At 35.3% G+C, this 20179-nt stretch overlaps 2 protein-coding genes across 11 annotated transcripts in view; one reads left to right on the forward strand and one right to left on the reverse strand.

Moving 5' to 3' along the window:
• DNAJC24 (DnaJ heat shock protein family (Hsp40) member C24) overlaps nucleotides 1-5644 on the forward strand; it is a 59893-nt gene extending 54249 nt beyond the window's left edge. For 4 of the 7 annotated variants that reach the window (XM_033862665.2, XM_033862666.2, XM_073808733.1 and 1 more), the window contains 3 exons: nucleotides 36-152; nucleotides 589-657; nucleotides 4296-5644. In XM_033862665.2, coding sequence (XP_033718556.1) covers nucleotides 36-152; nucleotides 589-657; nucleotides 4296-4426 — 317 coding nt within the window. In that variant the 3' untranslated portion in view covers nucleotides 4427-5644. Of the gene's footprint in view, nucleotides 1-35; nucleotides 159-588; nucleotides 658-4295 lie in introns of all 7 variants that reach the window. The other 3 variants (XR_012333495.1, XM_019948006.3, XM_073808735.1) reach the window with 3 other exon arrangements.
• The window catches only part of IMMP1L (inner mitochondrial membrane peptidase subunit 1), a 74096-nt gene continuing 59471 nt past the window's right edge, over nucleotides 5555-20179 (reverse strand). For 2 of the 4 annotated variants that reach the window (XM_004326955.4, XM_019948005.3), the window contains exons 6-7: nucleotides 6598-6708; nucleotides 5555-5719 (exon numbers count right to left, since the gene is read on the reverse strand). In XM_004326955.4, the coding sequence (XP_004327003.1) occupies nucleotides 5651-5719; nucleotides 6598-6708 (180 nt within the window). In that variant the 3' untranslated portion in view covers nucleotides 5555-5650. Of the gene's footprint in view, nucleotides 5720-6597; nucleotides 6734-10290; nucleotides 19474-20179 lie in introns of those variants that run through there. The other 2 variants (XR_012333496.1, XM_073808736.1) reach the window with 2 other exon arrangements.

Consider the following 20179-nt stretch of genomic DNA (forward strand, 5'->3'; position numbering starts at 1 on the left):
GGGTGGTTTAAACAACAGAAATTTATTTCTCACAGTGCTGGAGGCTGAAAAATCCAAGATTGAGGTGCAAGTTGATGAAGATCCTGGTCAGGTCGCTTTCTGGCTTGCAAAGGACCACTTTCTTGCTGTGTCTTCATATGATACTTTCCTCCGTGCGTGTGAGTGGGGAGAGACCTCTCTCTTCGTCCTCTTGTAAGGCCATCAATTCTATCAGATTAGGACCCCACTCTTATGACCTCATTTAACCTTAATTACCTTCTAAAAGGCTTATTTCCAAATACAGTATGTTGGGAGTTAGGGCTTCAACATAAGAATTTTGGAGGTGGGACATAATTCAGTCCAGAGTGACCCTTCTAAAGTAGATAATTTGATATACATAAGGTTAAAAAGCTAGTAAAATATTATAACTGAGGTTCAAATATAGTTATTTTTTACCTGACTCCACACTGTCTTTCTTAGTCACAAATATAGTAAGCTAAGTTTTTATATAATTAGAATTGTAGTGACCAGGCTGGACTTGCCTTCTTAGCATTCTTCATGGTTATGATTTAAGTATCAAAATTAAGTGTCTCATTCTGTATTTTACAGAAGATGATCTAAGAAATATGGGACCAGTAGATGCTCGAGTATATCTTGAAGAAATGTCTTGGAATGAAGGTTGGAATTATTTTTTTCTCTTGATTACAATCAGGAAAAATATTAGGGACCTCCTATAAGAAAAAAACCATAGGATGTTCGGAAATAACAGCTTGGCTTTCTATATATATGTGGGTGTTTTTGTTTGGAATCTTTTTGTTTCATTCTAAACTTCAGTTATTGATGTCCACTTATGTGACTCATTTCCAGTTATTTTCCTATCCTAATTAGATGTTAGGTACTTAAGATTTCATATGGTTTTCTTTTTTAAACTACTTTGATTTTTTGTTTACTCTCCATCTGTATAACAGGGAATATAGTCAAAGGAGATAATTTTTTCCATCCTATGTTGACACTTAAGATGAATTCCTATTAGAATATATGTTTATTTTTGTTTCTTTATATGGAATGATAAATTGTCAGAGCAAGGATTTTAATGTTATACATGTTATACTCTTCTACTTGGAGCTTGATGTTTAACCTCCTTTTTTGATTATGTCTTAAGTGGAAAAGAAAAATCTGTCACTCCCTTTTACCTACCATGAAGTCGTATCTTTTTCCCCTTTCCTATTAATAGAATTTAAAAACTTAAATCTAACTTAATTTTCCATTCTTCAGATTAGTTCTGTGAATTGCTCTGGTTAGGTTTTATTAAGTTCCTTTTTTTAAAAATGGAAGCCATGAATACCACAATTCCATGTTTCTCTGGGCAAATGAAGAAGTCTTACTGTTTTCTAGAATTTTATATACTCTTAGTCCTATAACTGTATTATTCAGCCTGGGGGTTTATAAAAATTTATTAGTAAGTGTGGATAAGTAGAAGATAAACAGCCTGTCCTTTCCGAAACCAAGTTTACTGGAATATTTTTTAATGGCAAATTCTTTGCTTAGTGCTCTTAGGAAGTTGGGTCACAAAGCTATATTGACTTAGAAGGGGAATCATGTTTTTGCCTATGAGCCACTCTGCTCCTAAACTGCCAAATGAAATCCTGGAGTAGAAATTCTTATTTGCAGTGAATGATTGGAAAACTGAGATTTTGTGTAACTGGGGCTCCCGGGGTTCATGATAGTTTCATCAGAGTAAACAGGAAGAGCTACTGCTGTGAAAATAGAATACACTAGTGACACTGATTTCACTGCTACTTTGTGAAGGGGATAGATTAGAACATGTTTATCAGGGGGACTTGCCCAGCTAAATAATATTTTTTGAAAATACAGTATTGCCAGCTTATCAACCAGTATATGTGTGTGTGTGTCCATCTCTTATTGGACAAATTAGTTCCTCTTGTTGTAGTTGATATGACTAATATGTTTTGTTACTAATGATTCCTGATAATATTAAAACAGTGAAAACTGGTTTTTGTAATTTTTACTTCTTTAGTAAAATTTTAAAAATATAATCAATTTAAGATTTTATTTTAAATTAAGACTGTGGATTAGTGTGGTTCAAGAATCTGTTCAGTCAGCAAATATATGGGCTTTTTGATAACAAGTGAAAATGCCAAGACATTGAAAGACATATACAACATGAAATCAAGAATTATCATAAATGTTATTGTCCTTGGTGCTCCCTAAAGTAAACTTGACAGTGAAGACGATAAAGAAGCATCCCAGCTACAGCCAATGAATCAGTTATAAGCAGCTACAGTTCATCTTAAAAGTATAGGATGTTCTTAGATACTTATTTAAATTAAGGGTTTTTTATCACTGTAAAGATAGAAATAGTCCTTATCCTTATGAGAGAAAATAGTAACAGCTACATGAAGCTATTATTTTTGCAGGAATGTTTAAAAACTGGTCATGTGAGTTTTGCAGTTGAATTTGCAATTTGGAATTGTTCTGTGCGATTGCAAAGAGCAGCCTTGGCAGATGAAAGTACATAAAAAGTGTGATCAACTGGACTAGCAAAAGCATTTGATGATTCCTTCATGGGCGCTTTCAGAATAACCTTGGAAGGTGAAGATCCAGAATAGGGGAAAAGTGGATGAAATCCTACATGATAAACATAGCCAAATTATCAGCTTCTGGGTCCAGGAACAGTAGGAAATGATGCATTTTACTATGCTTAAAAGGCATACCTGAAGAACTATTGAGAGACTGAAGTTAGCCATTCCCCTTACAGTTAGTCTCATACAGCTTGGTTGTTTTGCCTTCATTCAGTGTATTTAAAATTATGATTTCTGTGAAGGTATCACTTTAAGTGATAGTAGAATAATTTAAGAAGAAATTTAAAAATATGTGAGTTTTAGTGAGCATTCACATTTGGAATCATCTATGACAAAACTCCACAGTAGCCCATGGTGGCCTCTGCATCATTTACCAAGCACATGTCACCTCAGATTGTTTCTCAGTGTTCACTGAGGTGGTGAAAAAACAAGAGGGAGATTTAGCTCCAGAAAACCAATGGTTAGAATATGTATTTTTAGGCAATTTAATAATAAAATAGTTCACTTTGAAAGCATGCTCTATTACACATATATGTTGGCTCAGATAGGGAAGATGTGTTTTAAAATTCAAGATTAAGTTATTTTTCTTTATAGAGAAAAAAGACATTGTGGTGAAAAATGAAAAGCAGGATTGTGAATTAATGTTTTCCTTACTGATAAAATAAACATGTAAAGCTGGCTTATTTAATTGCTTGTTTTTCCAAGACCAAAGTTGATTAGAGAACAAATCCAAGGCAGTTGAATATTTTTTCTTTTTCTTTTCTTTTTCTTTTCATGGCATATGATGAGATCTAAGTGTTAAAAAATGAAGTTTGAGAATTGAATGAAGATACTTGATTGTAAGAAATTATATCTTTAGAGATTTAGTTCATTTATCTCTAATTTTTTTTTATGACAGTAGTAAAATAATGAGATCAGTAATTACTTTTCTTTGACAGTCACTCCTCAGTGACAGTAAAATGGAATAACCAGTGGATCAGAGATTCTTTCAGCTAAAAGACAAAGTATTTCAACTTCCTAGGAAGATGAAACTTATAAAATTTCCCCCATTCGTAGGCAGAACGTTGCACCATATTGCCTCCTTTGGGCATCTTTCAGTGATTGTCCTTTTGGTTCCTAAATCATTTGTAAACACCAAACAAACAGGTACACACACATAGCCCCCACAGAAAGGACACCACAGTATATGTCTATACATTTAAGTCAGGATTCTTGAAATAGTGTGATACCCGAACAGACAGGATTCAAATGCTGAACCTGATAAACAGTCAAGTCAGCGGTTTTCTCTGAAAGGATATACTACTGGCAAAGGCATGCTCCTTAACAATAAGACAGCTAGGGCTGTTTCTCTTCTTCCTTCACAATAATATTTTGACAACCGCATTGTTCAGAAGAATGTAAAATTTACATGAATCTTAAGAAAACAGAAGACTTCAAATAAATTTCATTGGTCACTTCTGAGCATCTGCTCTCCCCTACAGGATCTTTGGTCTATTGTTTCATACCCTCAATACATTTCCTCCACAGATAAAGATTTTTTAGTAGATAATTTTTAGAAACACTGCCCCCATATGAGAAATTTTTTCAAGTTCTCATTTAAATATATTTTATATTGACTGATCTTTTTTCTTTTGCAGTTTCTGTGGAATAGCTGCATTTTTTAAAAAGGTATTAACAAAGTAGTTACATGTAAGCATTTTGTTTTCTTTGCAGATGATCATTCTTTTTCTCTGAGTTGTCGATGTGGTGGAAAATACAGTGTTTCCAAGGATGAAGCAGAAGAAGTGACGCTGATTTCTTGTGATATGTGTTCACTAGTTATAGAACTCCTTCATTATCGCTGAGATTGTTCACTAAGTGGAATTCTTTAGTGTATTCAGACACATGGAGGAAAATCTACTCCACCTTTGTCCATTCAGGCAAATGTATAAAGCTGATTAAAAAAAAAAGGATTCTTTTTTGTCAGCTCTATTATTTGCAGAAAAAAATATAAGACTGTCGAAGTCCACCTAGATTAATAGAAAATTAATTTCATTATTCATATGTATTTACATTTTATATTTACAGATCGCTAAGAAAGGGGGCTTGAATTAAAAATTATATTTAGTGAATTCCCATCTGAGAAGTTTATTATTGGTGCATTTTCTCCTTGGTACAAAATATAAGAATTTTCCTTTCTTCATATAAGTGTGTCTCATCTTTTAATGGGTCACAGTATCGTCATAATCCTTTATAGTTGCTAAGTTTTTGAAGTAACATATTTCTAGCTGCTAAAGTTATAGGCCTTTTGTACAACTATTTCAAATCTCAGGTCATTAGAATTAAGTTAGAATCTTCGTGAATAACATGTGAGCCTAGCTCTCCCATGATGAAGGCTATGGATATTCATGAGTTATTTCAAAGTTAGTAAAGTGAAATGGCAACTGGAGAAAGGAGGAGAGCCTTGGAGTCAGAAAACCGTGGCCACTGCGTTGCTGGTATGATGAAGTGGACTTTTTTAATGTGTTATTATTGATTATAGTAAAGCTTTTATTTTTCTATATATTTAATATTCTATGGACCGTATGAGTCAGAACTCATTTAAAAAATTTTAAGGAATCCTTTATGGGATCACTGAAACATTCTTCCTTAATTTCAAACGAGTAAGCCAAGCATGTGACTTAGCAGCTTTTCATTAGGTCAGACGCTTGGTTTATTGTTGGTGTGGACTTATAAGACTAGTTAGTACTCTGCCTTGTAAATGTAGCTAAAGTATGAGGCATATTCAAGAGGAGTAAATTACCTTCCTTATACCTGTACAACCAAAAATTTGAAAGTGAGGTTGTTCCAGGTTTTCCCTAAAAATATTTTCGTATCAGAATTTAGATGACTTATTTTGGATTACACTTTTATCCATATATTTTGAACAAATATAGCTTGCAAGAGTGTGTGTTGCTTATTCTTTACATTTAACAATTAAAAATAACTCAAACTGAATAGCAAATAGTTTATTAGTAAGTACATGGTTTCAGTGACAATAAATTCACTTTAGCAGAAGACAATAATCAAATCAAAAGAATAAATGCTTGCTAATCATCAGAGAATCTGTGGCCATTAGGACTGTCACGTAGAAATCCAAAATCACTCAGAGGCCAAATCTGTAAAATCAAAATGTGATTGAAGACAATTAGTAAAGTGATATTATAGCATCATCACATTCCCTTCTTTTTTTCATTCATCCTTTTCTCTATGCCGTATAATTAAATGCTTTCTCCTTATTCTTCAATCAAGAACAGATTTTCTACTTCAAAATAAGACTGTAGAAAGTAAACCTGTATGTGTATGTATTTAACCTCTAAAGTTTGGAACATTCAAACATTATACTAGAAAATAATACGTGTGTAGTGTGTATATGTTTGTTTTTTCTTTCACTATCGTCAGAGTTAACTGTAAACCTACGTACTTGAATATAACATCTGCTTAAGTGTAAAAAATCCTGTAAATTATCCAACAGCCCCAAACACTCATGTCTGTTTTTCTCCTGACTGCTTGTGGCAAAAAGGAAAAGCCAGTGAAAACAATAATCTTTACTATTACATTTACTACAACCATGATAAGTGCATTACTCACTATACTTAACTGGGATATCCCTGCATTCCAGCTAGTTGCTAGATTGCTCTTCTGCAAATGCATATTAATATACGCCCTGGGTATGAATATGGTTGGAAAAGTTGTATGAGAGAAAAGTAAATTTTTGGAGAGTCAAATTAAAAGCTTCTTATGCTACAACTAATCTGAACTTTATTTTTCAAACAAAAATTATTCTCAATTACCTGTCATAATGGGGGAGTGGTAATGTTTATAGCTATGAAGGCCAACATGTTCATAAAGTGTAGTAGTCATTGCAACAGTTTTATATCCACTGACAGCCTAAAGATTTCAGTTCTTCTGAAAGGAACTTTTTTTTTTTTTGGTTTTGTTTTTTTTTCCCAGCTCAAAGAAGAAAGCCTGCATTTTAAGCAGAAAACAGTAGTACCTTAAAGAAGATACGTCCTCTTATTAGTCCATATGGAACAGGTCCATAGTACCTGGAATCTGTAGAATTCTGTAGATTATCACCTTCTAACCACACATGACCTATTGGCACCTAGAATTATAGAAGAAAGCAGCCCCTTTAAAAAAGAAAAACAAATCTGGGTACTGTAAATAAAAAATCATGTCTTTTGGAGGTAGGGAGAAATGTCCTAAAGTTCTCTTTTATAAAATACATTCAAACCCTATAATTTGCATTTTTGCTGTTATTTCTTGCATAATAAAATAACTTTTACTAAATATTAATAAGTAGTATTAATATTTCAACTTTTAAAAAGACCTATCTTTTTTGCCATATGGTTCCCAAACATTAATTTGTTATGCAAACCCCAAACTGAGGTTATAAGAGATCAAAACAGTGTGACAGGGTCATTAATTTAATAGACTTCAAAAGAGGTCATTAGGATGCTGACTGAAAATGTGCCCTCCTGTCTCAATAACAGCATAAGCAGGGCAGCCACTCACTCAGCAACATCCTGGGGCCAATAGCAAGGCCAGACCTATTAGAATGCTCATGATGAACTAAATGGTAATTGATTGTGACATCAATTACAAATAATCTCATCATTTTATTGGAGTGGGCTTGTCAGAATTCTAATTAAGATCCTTGTTCTGCCTTTGTACAGGCCATATCTTCAATGCATTATACTTCAATAATGACCATCAAGAACTAGAAGGACCTATTATAAAATCATCAGTTGTAAAATTAATGATGGTGACCTTCTACTAAATGAAAAGATCCCATCTTCTATATGTCTTGTTATTAACTGGGATATAACATAAATTTAAATTTTTACTCAGTGACAATCCTAAGTATATTTAGGACAGAACACATTACTTACAAAAATGCCCACTGTGATATGAGATATTTGCCCGTTAATGTCTGTTCAATATAAACTTTAAAAATTACTCTTCAGTAACAATCTTCAAAATTGCATTTTAAAGTTTCTTTTTTATAGGTTTTGTTACCCAAGAAAGTTGAATTATTGACCAGACCAAAATGATCTATGGAAAGGAATTAATTTTCACTATTCTTTTGACTGATTATTACTTGGGAACCTTATGTGAAGAAAAATATTCATCTTAGGTTTAATAAGAAATGACCAGTTTTTTAAAATGTCACAAAATTTTTAAAAACGACTTTTAGAGCAGTTTTAGGTTCACAGCACAGCTGAGAGGAAGGTACAGAGATCTCCCATATACCTCCTGCCCCCACTCATGCACGGCCTCCCCAGTACATCCCCACTAGAGTGACATGTCTGTTACGCTGACATCATCATCACCCGAAGTCTCATGGTTTACCTTAGGGTTCACTCTTGGTGTTGCTGTACATTCTATGAATTTGGACAAATGTATGACGTGTATCCACATCACAGTACCATACACAGTATTTTCACTGCCCCCCAAATCCTCTGTGATCTGCCTATTCATTCTCCCCCCCATCACCCCTGAATTACCTTTTGGAAAAATAAATTTATACAAGCACGTAAAATTTGAATTACACTTTATTTAGAGATTATATAATTTTGAAATATATAATTTTGGAATGTCTTACATCATGTAGAAATATTAGCCAAAAATGAATCAAGTTACTTATTTTCATTTAGATACACTTAAATGTTAAATCTATTTGTAGAGTAAGGATAAAGTTTTTTGAAAGAATATCAGATATTGTAAGATCATTAACTTCTACTAGTGGAACTAGTTGTAGGTTCTAGGGCTAATAGCAAGGTTCATCCCTACCTATATAATAAGTAGATTTATATGTAGTGAAGCATAAGGCTGCTCAAATAGAAAAATGAGTACATCTCAGGTTACAGATGAAAAGAACAAAATAGTGTATTTGGAAAAGGTAAAATAAGTCATTAAATATATTCTGAAGTACTGCCTTGGGAGAAACTACAATGTGAACATCTTGGGTGTCTAAATTTCCATAGTTTTTCATTAATATGTGTTTGTTCCTGAGTTCTAAAAATAGGTAACATATACGAATCGTTAAATACAATTATAAAGTTAGGGACACCAATAAAAGCAAAGGAGAACAAAAATCAAAAAACGAATAAAGATACTAACGATCCAGCAAGATCTTTTTTTGCCTGTCCGATTGATCCAATATACATTTCCTTTCTCCATGAAGCTTTTCCCTATGTTGCCTGCACATACCAAATACTCTAGATTGTTTAAAACACTTAAAGTCTGCCCTACATGGGGCTCTGGAACATAACATCCTCTTACATGCTTGGCTTTTGTGTATGTCTACTATTTTATGACTGAAAAAGCCAACAGACAATAATCATGTCATGATCTTAAATCTTTACAACACCTAAACCAATATTGGAACTCAAATATTTGTTGGTGATTAGTATTAGTTAAGTAGAAATTCTTGTAAAGCACACTTTCGTGGCAGTTATGACCTAAGTTTCTTCCAAGTTTAGATAAATACAGTGATGAAGTATTATCTCTGGTATAGTAAAGTTAACAAGAACAGAAAGGAATCTGCTAAGAGAGACCCAGAACATACCACCAGAAACCTTTGGAGGAGTGTGACCCAGGCTGTTCACACCTAGTCCTTGACTACAAGGGGTGGAACAAAAGGGAGGAATAGTAACACAAACTAGTGTTTATACATACTTTTCTGGTCATTTTAATTTAAACACACACACACATTTGATCCTTAAAACAATCTGTGAAGTACAGTTACTGACATTTAACAGAAGTAGGTTCAAATATGGAACATGCTACCTCTTACTTACCTGAAGCCCATATATGCTAATACCCATGCATCCATTCATAGCAAAGGAATAACCTTTACATCTTAAGACTTCAATGTTTGATATAAAGTACAGACACAAGGAAACAACCTCATCACTGATGGTACCTTTAATAAGAGCTTCTCTATAAATGGGAAAACCTCTGAGTGTGAGTCTTAAAATCAAAGCAGTCACCTTTGCTGATCTACCTCTCTGTCACTTATTTTCCTAGTAAAAAATTCATTATGTTTGCAGTTACTCCACTTTTGAAACACATACTTATTTTTGATATGGGGTAAGGGTGTACACTTTAAAATCAATTTTAGAGGTATACTTTACAGTAAAATGTGCTCATTTTGTTTCGACACTAGTTTTGAAAAATGTGCATTCCTGTGTAACCGCCAACCACAATCAAGATGTAGAACATTACTACTATGCCCAAAAGTTCCCTCCTTTTCCAGTCCACCTCCCACCCCTACACCTCGTCCCAGGCAACTAGTGATGTTTCCTGTTTACTAGAGACTAGTTTTACTAAAGTTCATATAAGTGAGATTGCACAGTACATAGTATTTTGTGTCAGGCTTTTGTTCAGCAGTTTTTAAACGATTAATACATGTTGTATGTATCAGTCATTCATTGCTTTTTACTGCTGAGTATATCCCATTGTAAATCACAATTTCTTTCCATGAACCTGTTGATGGATGTTTGTGTTGTCTGCAATTTTGGGCTGTTACAAATAAAGCACTATGAACGTTCATGTATAAGTCTGTTTCTTTTCAGTAAATATGTAGGGGTAGAATTTCTGGGTCATAAGTGTACGCTTAATCTTAAACTTTTCCAAAGTAATTATACCATTTTACACTCCCAACAGCAATGTATGAGTGTTTCTGTTGCTTCACAACCTTGGTATTTTCAATTAAAAAAATTTTTGCCATTCTAGTAGGCTATTGGTGTCACATTGTGGTTTTCATTTGCATTTCTCTGATAAGTATTTTTTCTTGTACCTATTAGTGTATCTTTTGTGAAATGTCTATTTAAATATTTGCCCATTTTTAAAATGGATTATTCTTATTCATTTTAAGAGCCCTTTATGTATCTTGAGTACAGGTCCTTTGACAGGTATTGCAAATACTTCTTCCCAGTCTGGGATCTTTTCTTTTGCAATTTTTAATCTGCTGTAAAGACGATATATTTTTAGGCTCTAGAAATTTCACTTGGTTCTTTTTTATATTTACCATTTCTCCCTCATTATGTTCATCCTCTAGATCCCTGAAAATATTTATAATTGGTGTTTTAGAGCACATGACTGTTAATTCCATTATGTCTCATTTCTGGATCTGTTTTTCTTCTAGTTGTGGGTTACATTTTCCTACTTCTTCACATATCTAATAATTTGTTATTGAGCTGAACATTCATTTGTTGAGTGGATTTTGTTCTCTTTTTAGAGAGCACTGAATGTTGAAGAGGTCTGTTTGGTTTTTGGAAGGTGGTTAAGTTAGCTGTGGAACAGCTTATTCCTGTCAAGCCTTGTTTTTAAGCGTTGGGTCTCTCTCACACTGTAAGGGCTAGTCTAGCTCACTCCTAAGGCATGATATTCCAGGGTCTCTATGGAATGCTCTAGATATTTAATGAGATCTGTCCACTGTGGCTGGTCAGAACTCAAATGACAGCCCTGTGTGAGCTCTGGGAATTGCTTGGCTGCTGCCAATAGCTGTTTGGTGCTCAGTCTCTAACTTTCACCATAAGCAGGCACAGTTTAGTGTTCAGCCCCAAAACCAAAAGAATACTCTACATAGATTGCTGGAGATCATTCTGTAGCTCTTTTCTCCCCGGTGGTTTGATGCATAAATTCCAACCACTTAAACTTCCCTATACCCTAATCTCTGTCTCTTCAACTCAGCAAGACCACTGTCCTTTGTTTGAATTTTCCTCCTCGCACCTTCTGAAAACTGCTTTAAGGCAGAAGTTAGGGAAAGTATAAGGCTTGCCTTGTTTGTTTCCCTGCTCTCAGGAATCCGTCTTGTACTGCCTGCTGCGCATTGTCTGAAAACTGTTTTACATAGTTTGTCCAGTTTTCTAGTTCTTTATGGCAGGAGGGCAAGTTCAGCCGCAGTTACTCCATAATTGCCAGATGTTCAAAGTATCTAATATTTAAAGTCTTATTTTTTAGCATACCTCATAACAGTATGAAGAAAATCCTTTTGGTGAGAACTAAAGTTCTTGATGTAATTAAAGTGTGCCTTTGGCATCTCTGCCTTGCATCCCCTTCAGTGGCATGCCCTGTGTGTCCTCATTTTACCCTTTCCCTATCAAAATCTCTAGAAAAGATTCGCCAAACTCAGCATGCAATTATGTATAAACAGATAAGTTCAGTATGGTATTGCTTGTATCTCAAAATTGGCGACAGTATAAATATTTGTCAGTAGGCAGATGTTAAACAGTTTATTTACAGAATAGTAGACAGCTAATAGACTGACATGAATACAGTCAGTGAAAAAAATAAGTTACAGGGCTTACTTAGGTATAATTACTTTTTTAAAAAAACACAAAATTTTGTTTTATGTATTTCAAAATTTACATTTTTGTGACCAGTATGTATTAAATAATTTTAAAATATATATATGCACATACACATACATGTGTGTCTTAATATGACTAGCCCTTTCAGTAATACTTGTACTTTTTAAAAATGGAACATTGTCCATCACAATGCAGGTTAGGAAGAGCTTTATTGAAGTAAAAAAAAATTTTTTTTTTTTATCTGTGGTAATGTGGTAAGAGAGTGACCTAACTTCCAATCCGTATAGCAGGCTCTGCTTCTTTATACAGTACAAGTAAATGACTGCAATTACAGCACTGTCACCAGACCTCGGGATAACTAAAATATTAGTCTAGCTAAGAACTCATTTATTTAAATAAATATAAAGTACAACACATTTTTGGTATGGGTCCAAAACTTAAAACCTGACCTTTCTGGTCAGGTGAGTGGAGTGGAGTAAAGCAAGGAACAAAACAAAAATTTCCTTTCTAACTCAAAACACAGTTATTGTCTGTTGGATTAACCTACTGGTTATCACTAAATTCAAAATTCAAACCAGATAAAACAATTCTATAGCAATATTATAATAAAATAGATTAAAATATATTTTTAAAATGTATTTTTAAAAAGCTGTTATAACTTTCCAATTAAAGTAGAAAAGAACTCAAATAAACACTTAAAAAAATTATAATAAATGCTTTACAAATGCCCCAAAATGGAAGTCCTAATTCCATGTCTTTGTTCATTCTCATAACCAAAACTTTTAAAAAGTTAATTACTTTTCATCTCTGTATTTTTGGAAATACGCCATGCCAACTTGAATGAATGCATGAGACTGAATGAGAATGTATGAATATATGTTTACAATGAATGCCACCTAGAAATGTTTTCTTTTGCTCAAATCTGAATTTTCCCAGGGTCTCAGATATAACTAGCTTTAGGAATAACTTTTAAAGCAGTAAAAGAACGCTTAAATCATTCTTGGTTTTTCCTTTCTACGTCAGAGGTTTACTTCCTGAGCTATGATAAAACCTAATCTCAGGGCAGGACAAAAGAATCAAGCCTCTAGTTCTCAGCCATACTTGCTGAAGCCTAGTTAAGTGCCTCCTTTATAGTACAAGCAACAAACGTAATTGCCTCATGGCCTGCGGGTGTCCATTTAACAAAAGCAGCTTTTGGGAACCAACCCACAGGTGTTACCTTTCTTGATTCAAGTGAAATCTGATGAAAGAGTCCACAATAACACATTTACTAAACTAATCAAACTCACTTATTATTTGATTAAGCAAAGATTATCTAATTAAGAAAAAGTTCTGACTGAAGAGTAAGATATTTGTACGTTTGACCTTTCAAAAGTTTCAAAAAACAGAAAATCCTAATAACAGACTGATTTTTAACTATTTGTTTGCCAGATATTTTAAAATGTATAATCAGCAAAGGCAGGGTATGCACTGGCCCTATTATTGCTCATGCCTCCTTAATGGTTCTTCTAAAATGATTGAATGTAAAGGAAATAATAATTATTAAAGAAACAAAAATCATAAAGGTAATCGGAGAGGGCAAAGTTTTTGGAATCCTTTTCTGACATGATTATTTTTTCCTTTTCCTGAAATATATAGGAAAAGGAGAGGCATACACACCTTAGGAAAGCAATCAGATAAAGACTTGGGCTTTTTTGTTTTGTTTTTTGTGGTTTTTTTTTTTTTTTTTGGCAAAAGCAAATGGAAGTGGTATATCAACAACACTGTAAAGTATTTCATTTTCCACATGTATTTTAAAGATTTTGTCTTGTGTCTCACAGAATGATGAATGTAAAATATAAAATGCATAATTTCCCTGCCCAGGAAAAAAGTCCATATGATGAATGTACATTCATGACATGTCATTTTAGTTTAACAATACCCAAATAATTGTTATTTATGTTACTATCTTTCAGGTAAGCAGAATCGAGTCAAATTAGTATACCATTATATGGTTAATGCATATTCTGCTTAATCATGGCTTATATAACCAAAACATAGTCATGGTAAGATGCTATGCACACAAACTACTGGAGAGAATACTTGCAAAATGAGATCATTTATTAATTATATAGTCCTAAAAGAACTTCATAATGCCCAGTATTTGTATGACTCCTGCAATGGCAGTAAATAATTGTTGGAGTTTATCTTCCTATATACACCAACAAAACTATAGATAAAGATGTATATGTCAAAAAGTGAAGCATTAAATCCCCTGAGAGAAAATCATGTAGAAAGGTTTTTAAGAACACAAAGCTGAGAAAACATTATTAATCTTTAATTTTGTAAAATGGGGCTGTCTCAAGTGTCAGTTATGGGTAACTTTGAAAGCAAAACTCAAGCAACAGTCTCACTAATACTCTATTTTTACTGACATTCTTCTGCTGAACTTTTTGCCTCCATTTGTCTCCCTGAGTAGAATATCTGGAGTCATAAGGGAGGTGCTCCCAAAGGCTAGATGCATGACAAAGGGATTAACATTTACAAGGACCAGGCAAGGAACAGTTAACACACTTATTTCAGTAGATACTATCTCTATGCAGTCCTGCTTCTTTTTCTTCCCATTTAAATTCTGACTTATTACTAACCTATCCCACATCATTCCCGGGGACTGTTATTGCCTTTCCCTACTTAAAAATGGTGCCACTTTAGGTTCATAGCCAATTATCATTAAAGAGGAATTTACACCAGAGTTCTAGTAAGCTACACCTACAGCGTTGTGGTGAGGGTGTGTGTGATGAGGGATGCTTTTAACTAAAGGTTCTCTTTTATTACTGAGCATCTCCCTGCTGCGTGGGTTTAGAGCTTAGGCTAAGACTTGACTTGCTCATTCTCATAGCTATTGCAAGCAAGCTAAGCTCCTTCATCTTCTCCTTAAGTACTCAATACCTCCATCCAGCCTGAACAGGAATTTCTGATGGGTTGTTAGTATGGTGGTTAAAGTTACAGTCCACAGAGTCATAGTTCTGAGTTCAAATTGTAGCTCTGTCACTTACTAGTTAAACACCTTGGAGAGGTTATTTAAACCTCATCTAAAAAACTGGGACTAATGAATGCCTTACAGAAACATTCTGAAAACCAAATAACACATAAGGCTCCTGGCACCCAGTAAGCACTCACTATTGTTATTAACAGTTGCTCCAGCTGCTGGATGAATGATGCCTGCCGGGCTTTCTTTGTTCCTGGTTTCTTATGCAGTCTATCCAGTTCTCTGCAAAGTGAACTGTGCTTTGCAATTTCACTTCAGTTATGTTTTTGGTCTTTTTCTTTTACATTGTATTCGATTATATAGTTCTGGTACTAGCCAAGACTTTGAATTAAATCCAGTATAATTAAAAATGTACATTAATTGTGAATAGATGCCATATTAATTATGCCAAGTGATTTAATGAAATTCAGTTTTTAAGACCAAATCATCCAAATGTAGCAAAGACTAACATTTTTATTCTTTTAACAGGCATCTTTTTCAAGCAATGTTTATTAAATATCAAATGCCTAAGCACTTCCTTATGGAGTATTTACTTCTTCAGGACCATCTACCCACTTGTCAGAAGGCAGAGGAAGGGGAAAAAGTGTTGGGATTGAAGCTAGTAAATAGGCCTTTCCATCCCAGCGATCTAATACTAACATCTCAATCCTACAGATTTTTTTCCCCTAGGATAATGGATTATTTGGTCTCTGACTTCTTTTTTGTTCTATTTGTAACAAGGTTACCTGCTGTTTTTGGATGAGTATTTAAGAGCAGTTCCTTATATTCTCATTTCAAGACTGTCTGTACTCTCATTTTAATATAGCCTGATGTACACTCTGGTTCTCATATTCCAGAAGATGAGCCTAACTTAATGAAACACAGGTATCTGAAAGAGTAGTAGAAAATGGCGGTAAATATGTAAATAATGAGTTTTCTCATGTTCTCAGAAAAAGTCTAAAATAGTAAATCAGATGCCTACTATACAGAATATGAGCTAATAGGTTTCCACCAAATTTTTGATTCCTGAGACTTCAAATAATTCTTCCCAGTCAAAACTCATCCCTATTTGGATTTATTCCTATAGATGAATCTCTGTAGCGCTTTTCAGTTTCTTATGGACCAGTGCATAACTGCATCATATAGAGATTGGCTAAAAAACGGATTTATACCTGAAATGGTACTAGAAATAAAAGATCAGTAGTAGAAAAGAGTCCATACTCCAAAAAATGAAGGATTAAAATAAAATATGTGGATCTTTTTGTACCTGATATTACTAGTATCTTAAAAAAAAAAAGCATTGTATTGCATGATTTTCTTTGATAGACACTTCTCCTACTTGCATTTTATTTATCAAAACCAGAACTCTAATGTCCCATACCCTGGAAATTATTTAGAATGATGTCTAGCTTTGTGAATAAAAAGTTGCAGATTAGGCAGGTAGATGACAGATGACATTTTTTGTGATGATGTAAGATACGAAGAGAATAGCTGAAGACCTTTAAAAAGTGAGGTTGATCTCAGGGGGCTGAGAGCATCAAAACACTGTTTTGACTAAGAGATCATGAAAATATACTGTGGACATCAAGGAGGGAATAGTATAGCACCCAAACATCATTCTGGGAAAGAATGTGTTTTCTTTCCACTTCCTATAATTTCATTGCCATTGTATTCATTTAAAGTACAATCTATCATAGACTTATACAGGCTTCTAGACTACTCCAAAACTGAGTATATCTTCTCTCCATTTCCCAAATTAACATCTCCCTCAGAACCCTTTATATATTTTTTAAAAATTTTATTTATTTTTGGCTGCGTTGGGTCTTCGTTGCTGTGCGTGGGCTTTCTCTAGTTGTGGCGAGTGGGGGCTACTCTTTGTTGCGGTGCGCAGGCTTCTCTCATTGTGGTGACTTCTCTTGTTGCGGAGCATGGGCTCTAAGCATGCGGGCTTCAGTAGTTGCAGCACACAGGCTCAGTAGTTGTGGCACACGGGCCCTAGAGCACGTGGGCTTCAGTAGTTGTGGCACGTGGGCTCAGTAGTTGTGGCTCGCAGGCTCTAGAGCTCAGGCTCAGTAGTTGTGGCACACGGGCTCAGTTGTTCTGCAGCACGTGGGATCTTCCCGGACCAGGGGTCGAACCTGTGTCCCCTGCACTAGCAGGCGGGCTCTTAACCACTGCTCCATCAGGGAAGTCCAGACCCCTTATTTTAATGCACCACCTACCCCTATTGCTAGAGCCAGAAACTTGGGTCAGTTTTAAGCCTTTCAATTCCATTTCTTCCAACATCCAATCCTGTCTAGATATTCCCTTAATCTTTCTCCAAACTTTGTACTGCTTTCCATTCTTCATGTTATTATCTCAGTTATGTCTTACAGCCTATTTATTAATTGGTCTCCCTGCCTCTGGCCTCTCCTACTCCAACCATCCTCTACTATTCTATACTAAATATCAGGGTGATCTTTTAAAAGCTAAGTATGATAATCTTACTCCCAGGAATTCCCTGGGGGTCCAGTGGTTAGGACTCCACATTTCCACTGCAGGGGGCACAGGTTTGATCCCTGGTCAGGGAACTAAGATCCCACAGCGCGTGATGTGGACACACACACACACACACACACACACACACACACAGAGTTACTCCCCTGCTTGAGACTTACAAGGAACTGAGCCCTAATCACCTTTTCATTTTTATCTCTGTTCACTACCCACCCCTCCCCACTATATCCCAGACATAGGAACTTACTTTTGGCAGCTACCCAAAGCACAGTGCTGCACCCTCACTTTTACATCTTCTGAATATGCTGCATTGGCTAGCTCCCACTTAGCCTTGAGAACTTCAACTCAGGTTTTACCTCCCCATTCTGTAGTAATCCTATTCACCCCAGTCTAGATAAGTATCCTCTATTACAGCATTTTGTAATTCCTTGTCCAGTCCCCCACCTGGACTACAAACTCCTGAAGCTGTACTGTCCAACATGCTCACCACTAGTAACATATATGACTATTCAATCTTACAAATTATATAAAACTAAAAATTCAGTTCCTCAGACACACTAGCCACGCTTCCTGTGCACAATAGCCACATGAACCTAGTGGCTACCATACTGGACAGGGCAGATATAGACTATTCCATTTTTGCAGAAAGTTCTATTGGACAGCCTGCAGGCAGGGACTTGATCTACTTTAACATGGTGGTGGCCCTCAGGTAAGTATTCAGTAATATCTGGAATTAATGGGATTAATGAATGCATGAATAAATAATAGGAAAGTTGTGAAGTTATTGTCTGGCAAATTTGCCCACCCTATAACCTCCTGAAGGCTTTTTAAGTTTTCTCTCCCTCCCCCCAAGTCCAGCGGTTTCCACTGCTCCTGGGACACAGTCTCATTCAGGAAGATGCCTGATGCTGGGATTGGTTTGGGGTTAGGTGCATTTGCAGTTACGGTCAGAAGTGCATATCAATCTATGTCCCCAGACCTACTCTGACTTTCTTTACATAGGGAAGTCAGGTCAAATTTCAAGTCTCTTCAGATGACAGGAGGTTTTTCTAATCCTTCCTGATTTAGAGATTCATACACACAATGTACAGGGAGTAGATCAGAATCTTAAGTTGCATCTTAGAATTTTAAATTACTCACCCTATAGTTTTAGGTGCTTTATCTCCCTTCCCTGTTGGCTCTGTATGTCTGTGTAGTAGACAGGCAAGCACTAGCTATGCCAAACTAAACGATTCCTAAATTTTCTTAAAATAGTTATGAAAATTCCAACCCAGGAGGAAGCACTCTCGCATATCTAGGTTAGCAGTATAATGGCTTGTAATGTCAATATTTTTCAGCTATTTTACTATCTTCAACTGTTTTATAATACGCATACTTGCTTTTAAATCTGTAATTTCTCTTTTCCTTTCTTATTTAAGGTAGAAAATAGTTTACTAGAATGAGAATGCTTTTATAGACTAAGATTAAGTGGGTCACAGAAATCTGTAGAATTTTGATTGCCCAAAGTGGTAATAGAAGAACTTCATTTAGTTGCTTATTTCAGAAGACATTTGAACATATTCCACTTAGTCCAGCAGACCACTGTATCAGGTTAGGAAGCCACAGGACACTTGGAACACATTCTCTTTACGACCGACCATCAGAGTGGGAGTCTGCCTCAGATGCTTACACTGAACAGCAGCATTACAATTTCAGTCTTAGTAATTTTTCCCAATTACATTTTTTATAAATTTATTTATTTATGTTGGCTGTGTTGCATATTTGTTGCTGCGTGCGGGCTTTCTCTAGTTGCAGCGAGCAGGGTCTACTCTTCATTGTGGCTTCTCTTGCTGTGGAGCATGGGCTCTAGGTGCGCGGGCTTCAATAGTTGTGGCATGTGGGCTCAGTAGCTGTGGCTCGCGGGCTCTAGAACACAGGCTCAGTAGTTGTGGCGCACAGGCTTAGTTGCTCCGCAGCATGTGGGATCTTCCCAGACCAGGCCTCGAACCCACGTCCCCTGCACTGGCAGGTGGATTCTTAACTACTGCACCACCTACTTTTAAGCAACCTAAAAGTATAGAGGTCTCATATAACTTGAAGATAAAACTACACGTAATATGGCATTTTACTGAATTGCATAAATGCCTCCCCAGAATCCCACCCATGGCACTGACTTTCCAACTTTGAGTGGTTAAAATATTTTCAGGTGAGCAAAACATGTTAGTTTCAGGAAGAGTTACTACCCTTTCAGTAGAAATGTTGATTTCATAAATACATATACATACTCAAACATATATTAAGATAAAATACATTTCTACAAAATAATATTTATAAACTACATATTTTTGTTAAACTAAGACCAAATTATTCTGAAAATGTTCAGGGAACACATCAGAAAATGCTTAAGTAGTGGGAGCCTCAAAGATGATTCTTTAGTGTTAACATCAGAAGAAAAACAGCTCAGAATTGTAAACACTAAGTCAAATTTATCTTCAGAATTGTTAGCTATAGGATGAAAAAGTCACGTCATCTCCGCAGTCAACTTCACTTTAGCAAAAAAGTAAACATATTTCCTGTGCATGAGCTGCAATCAAGGCATTAGCAGTGTGCCGTGACTGATCACCCTGGGAGCCGTTGCTGAGAAATGGATGTGAAGCACAGGTTTTTATCACTATAGTCTGCAAAAAGCAAGTCCCTTGTTTAGATATCCTAGTTGTAATAAGTGACATTATTAGGTAGTTCTTCTATTTAAATGACATAAGGATTTAGTGTAT

Source organism: Tursiops truncatus, chromosome 8, assembly GCF_011762595.2.
Source record: "Tursiops truncatus isolate mTurTru1 chromosome 8, mTurTru1.mat.Y, whole genome shotgun sequence".
Taxonomy (NCBI): Eukaryota; Metazoa; Chordata; class Mammalia; order Artiodactyla; family Delphinidae; genus Tursiops; species Tursiops truncatus.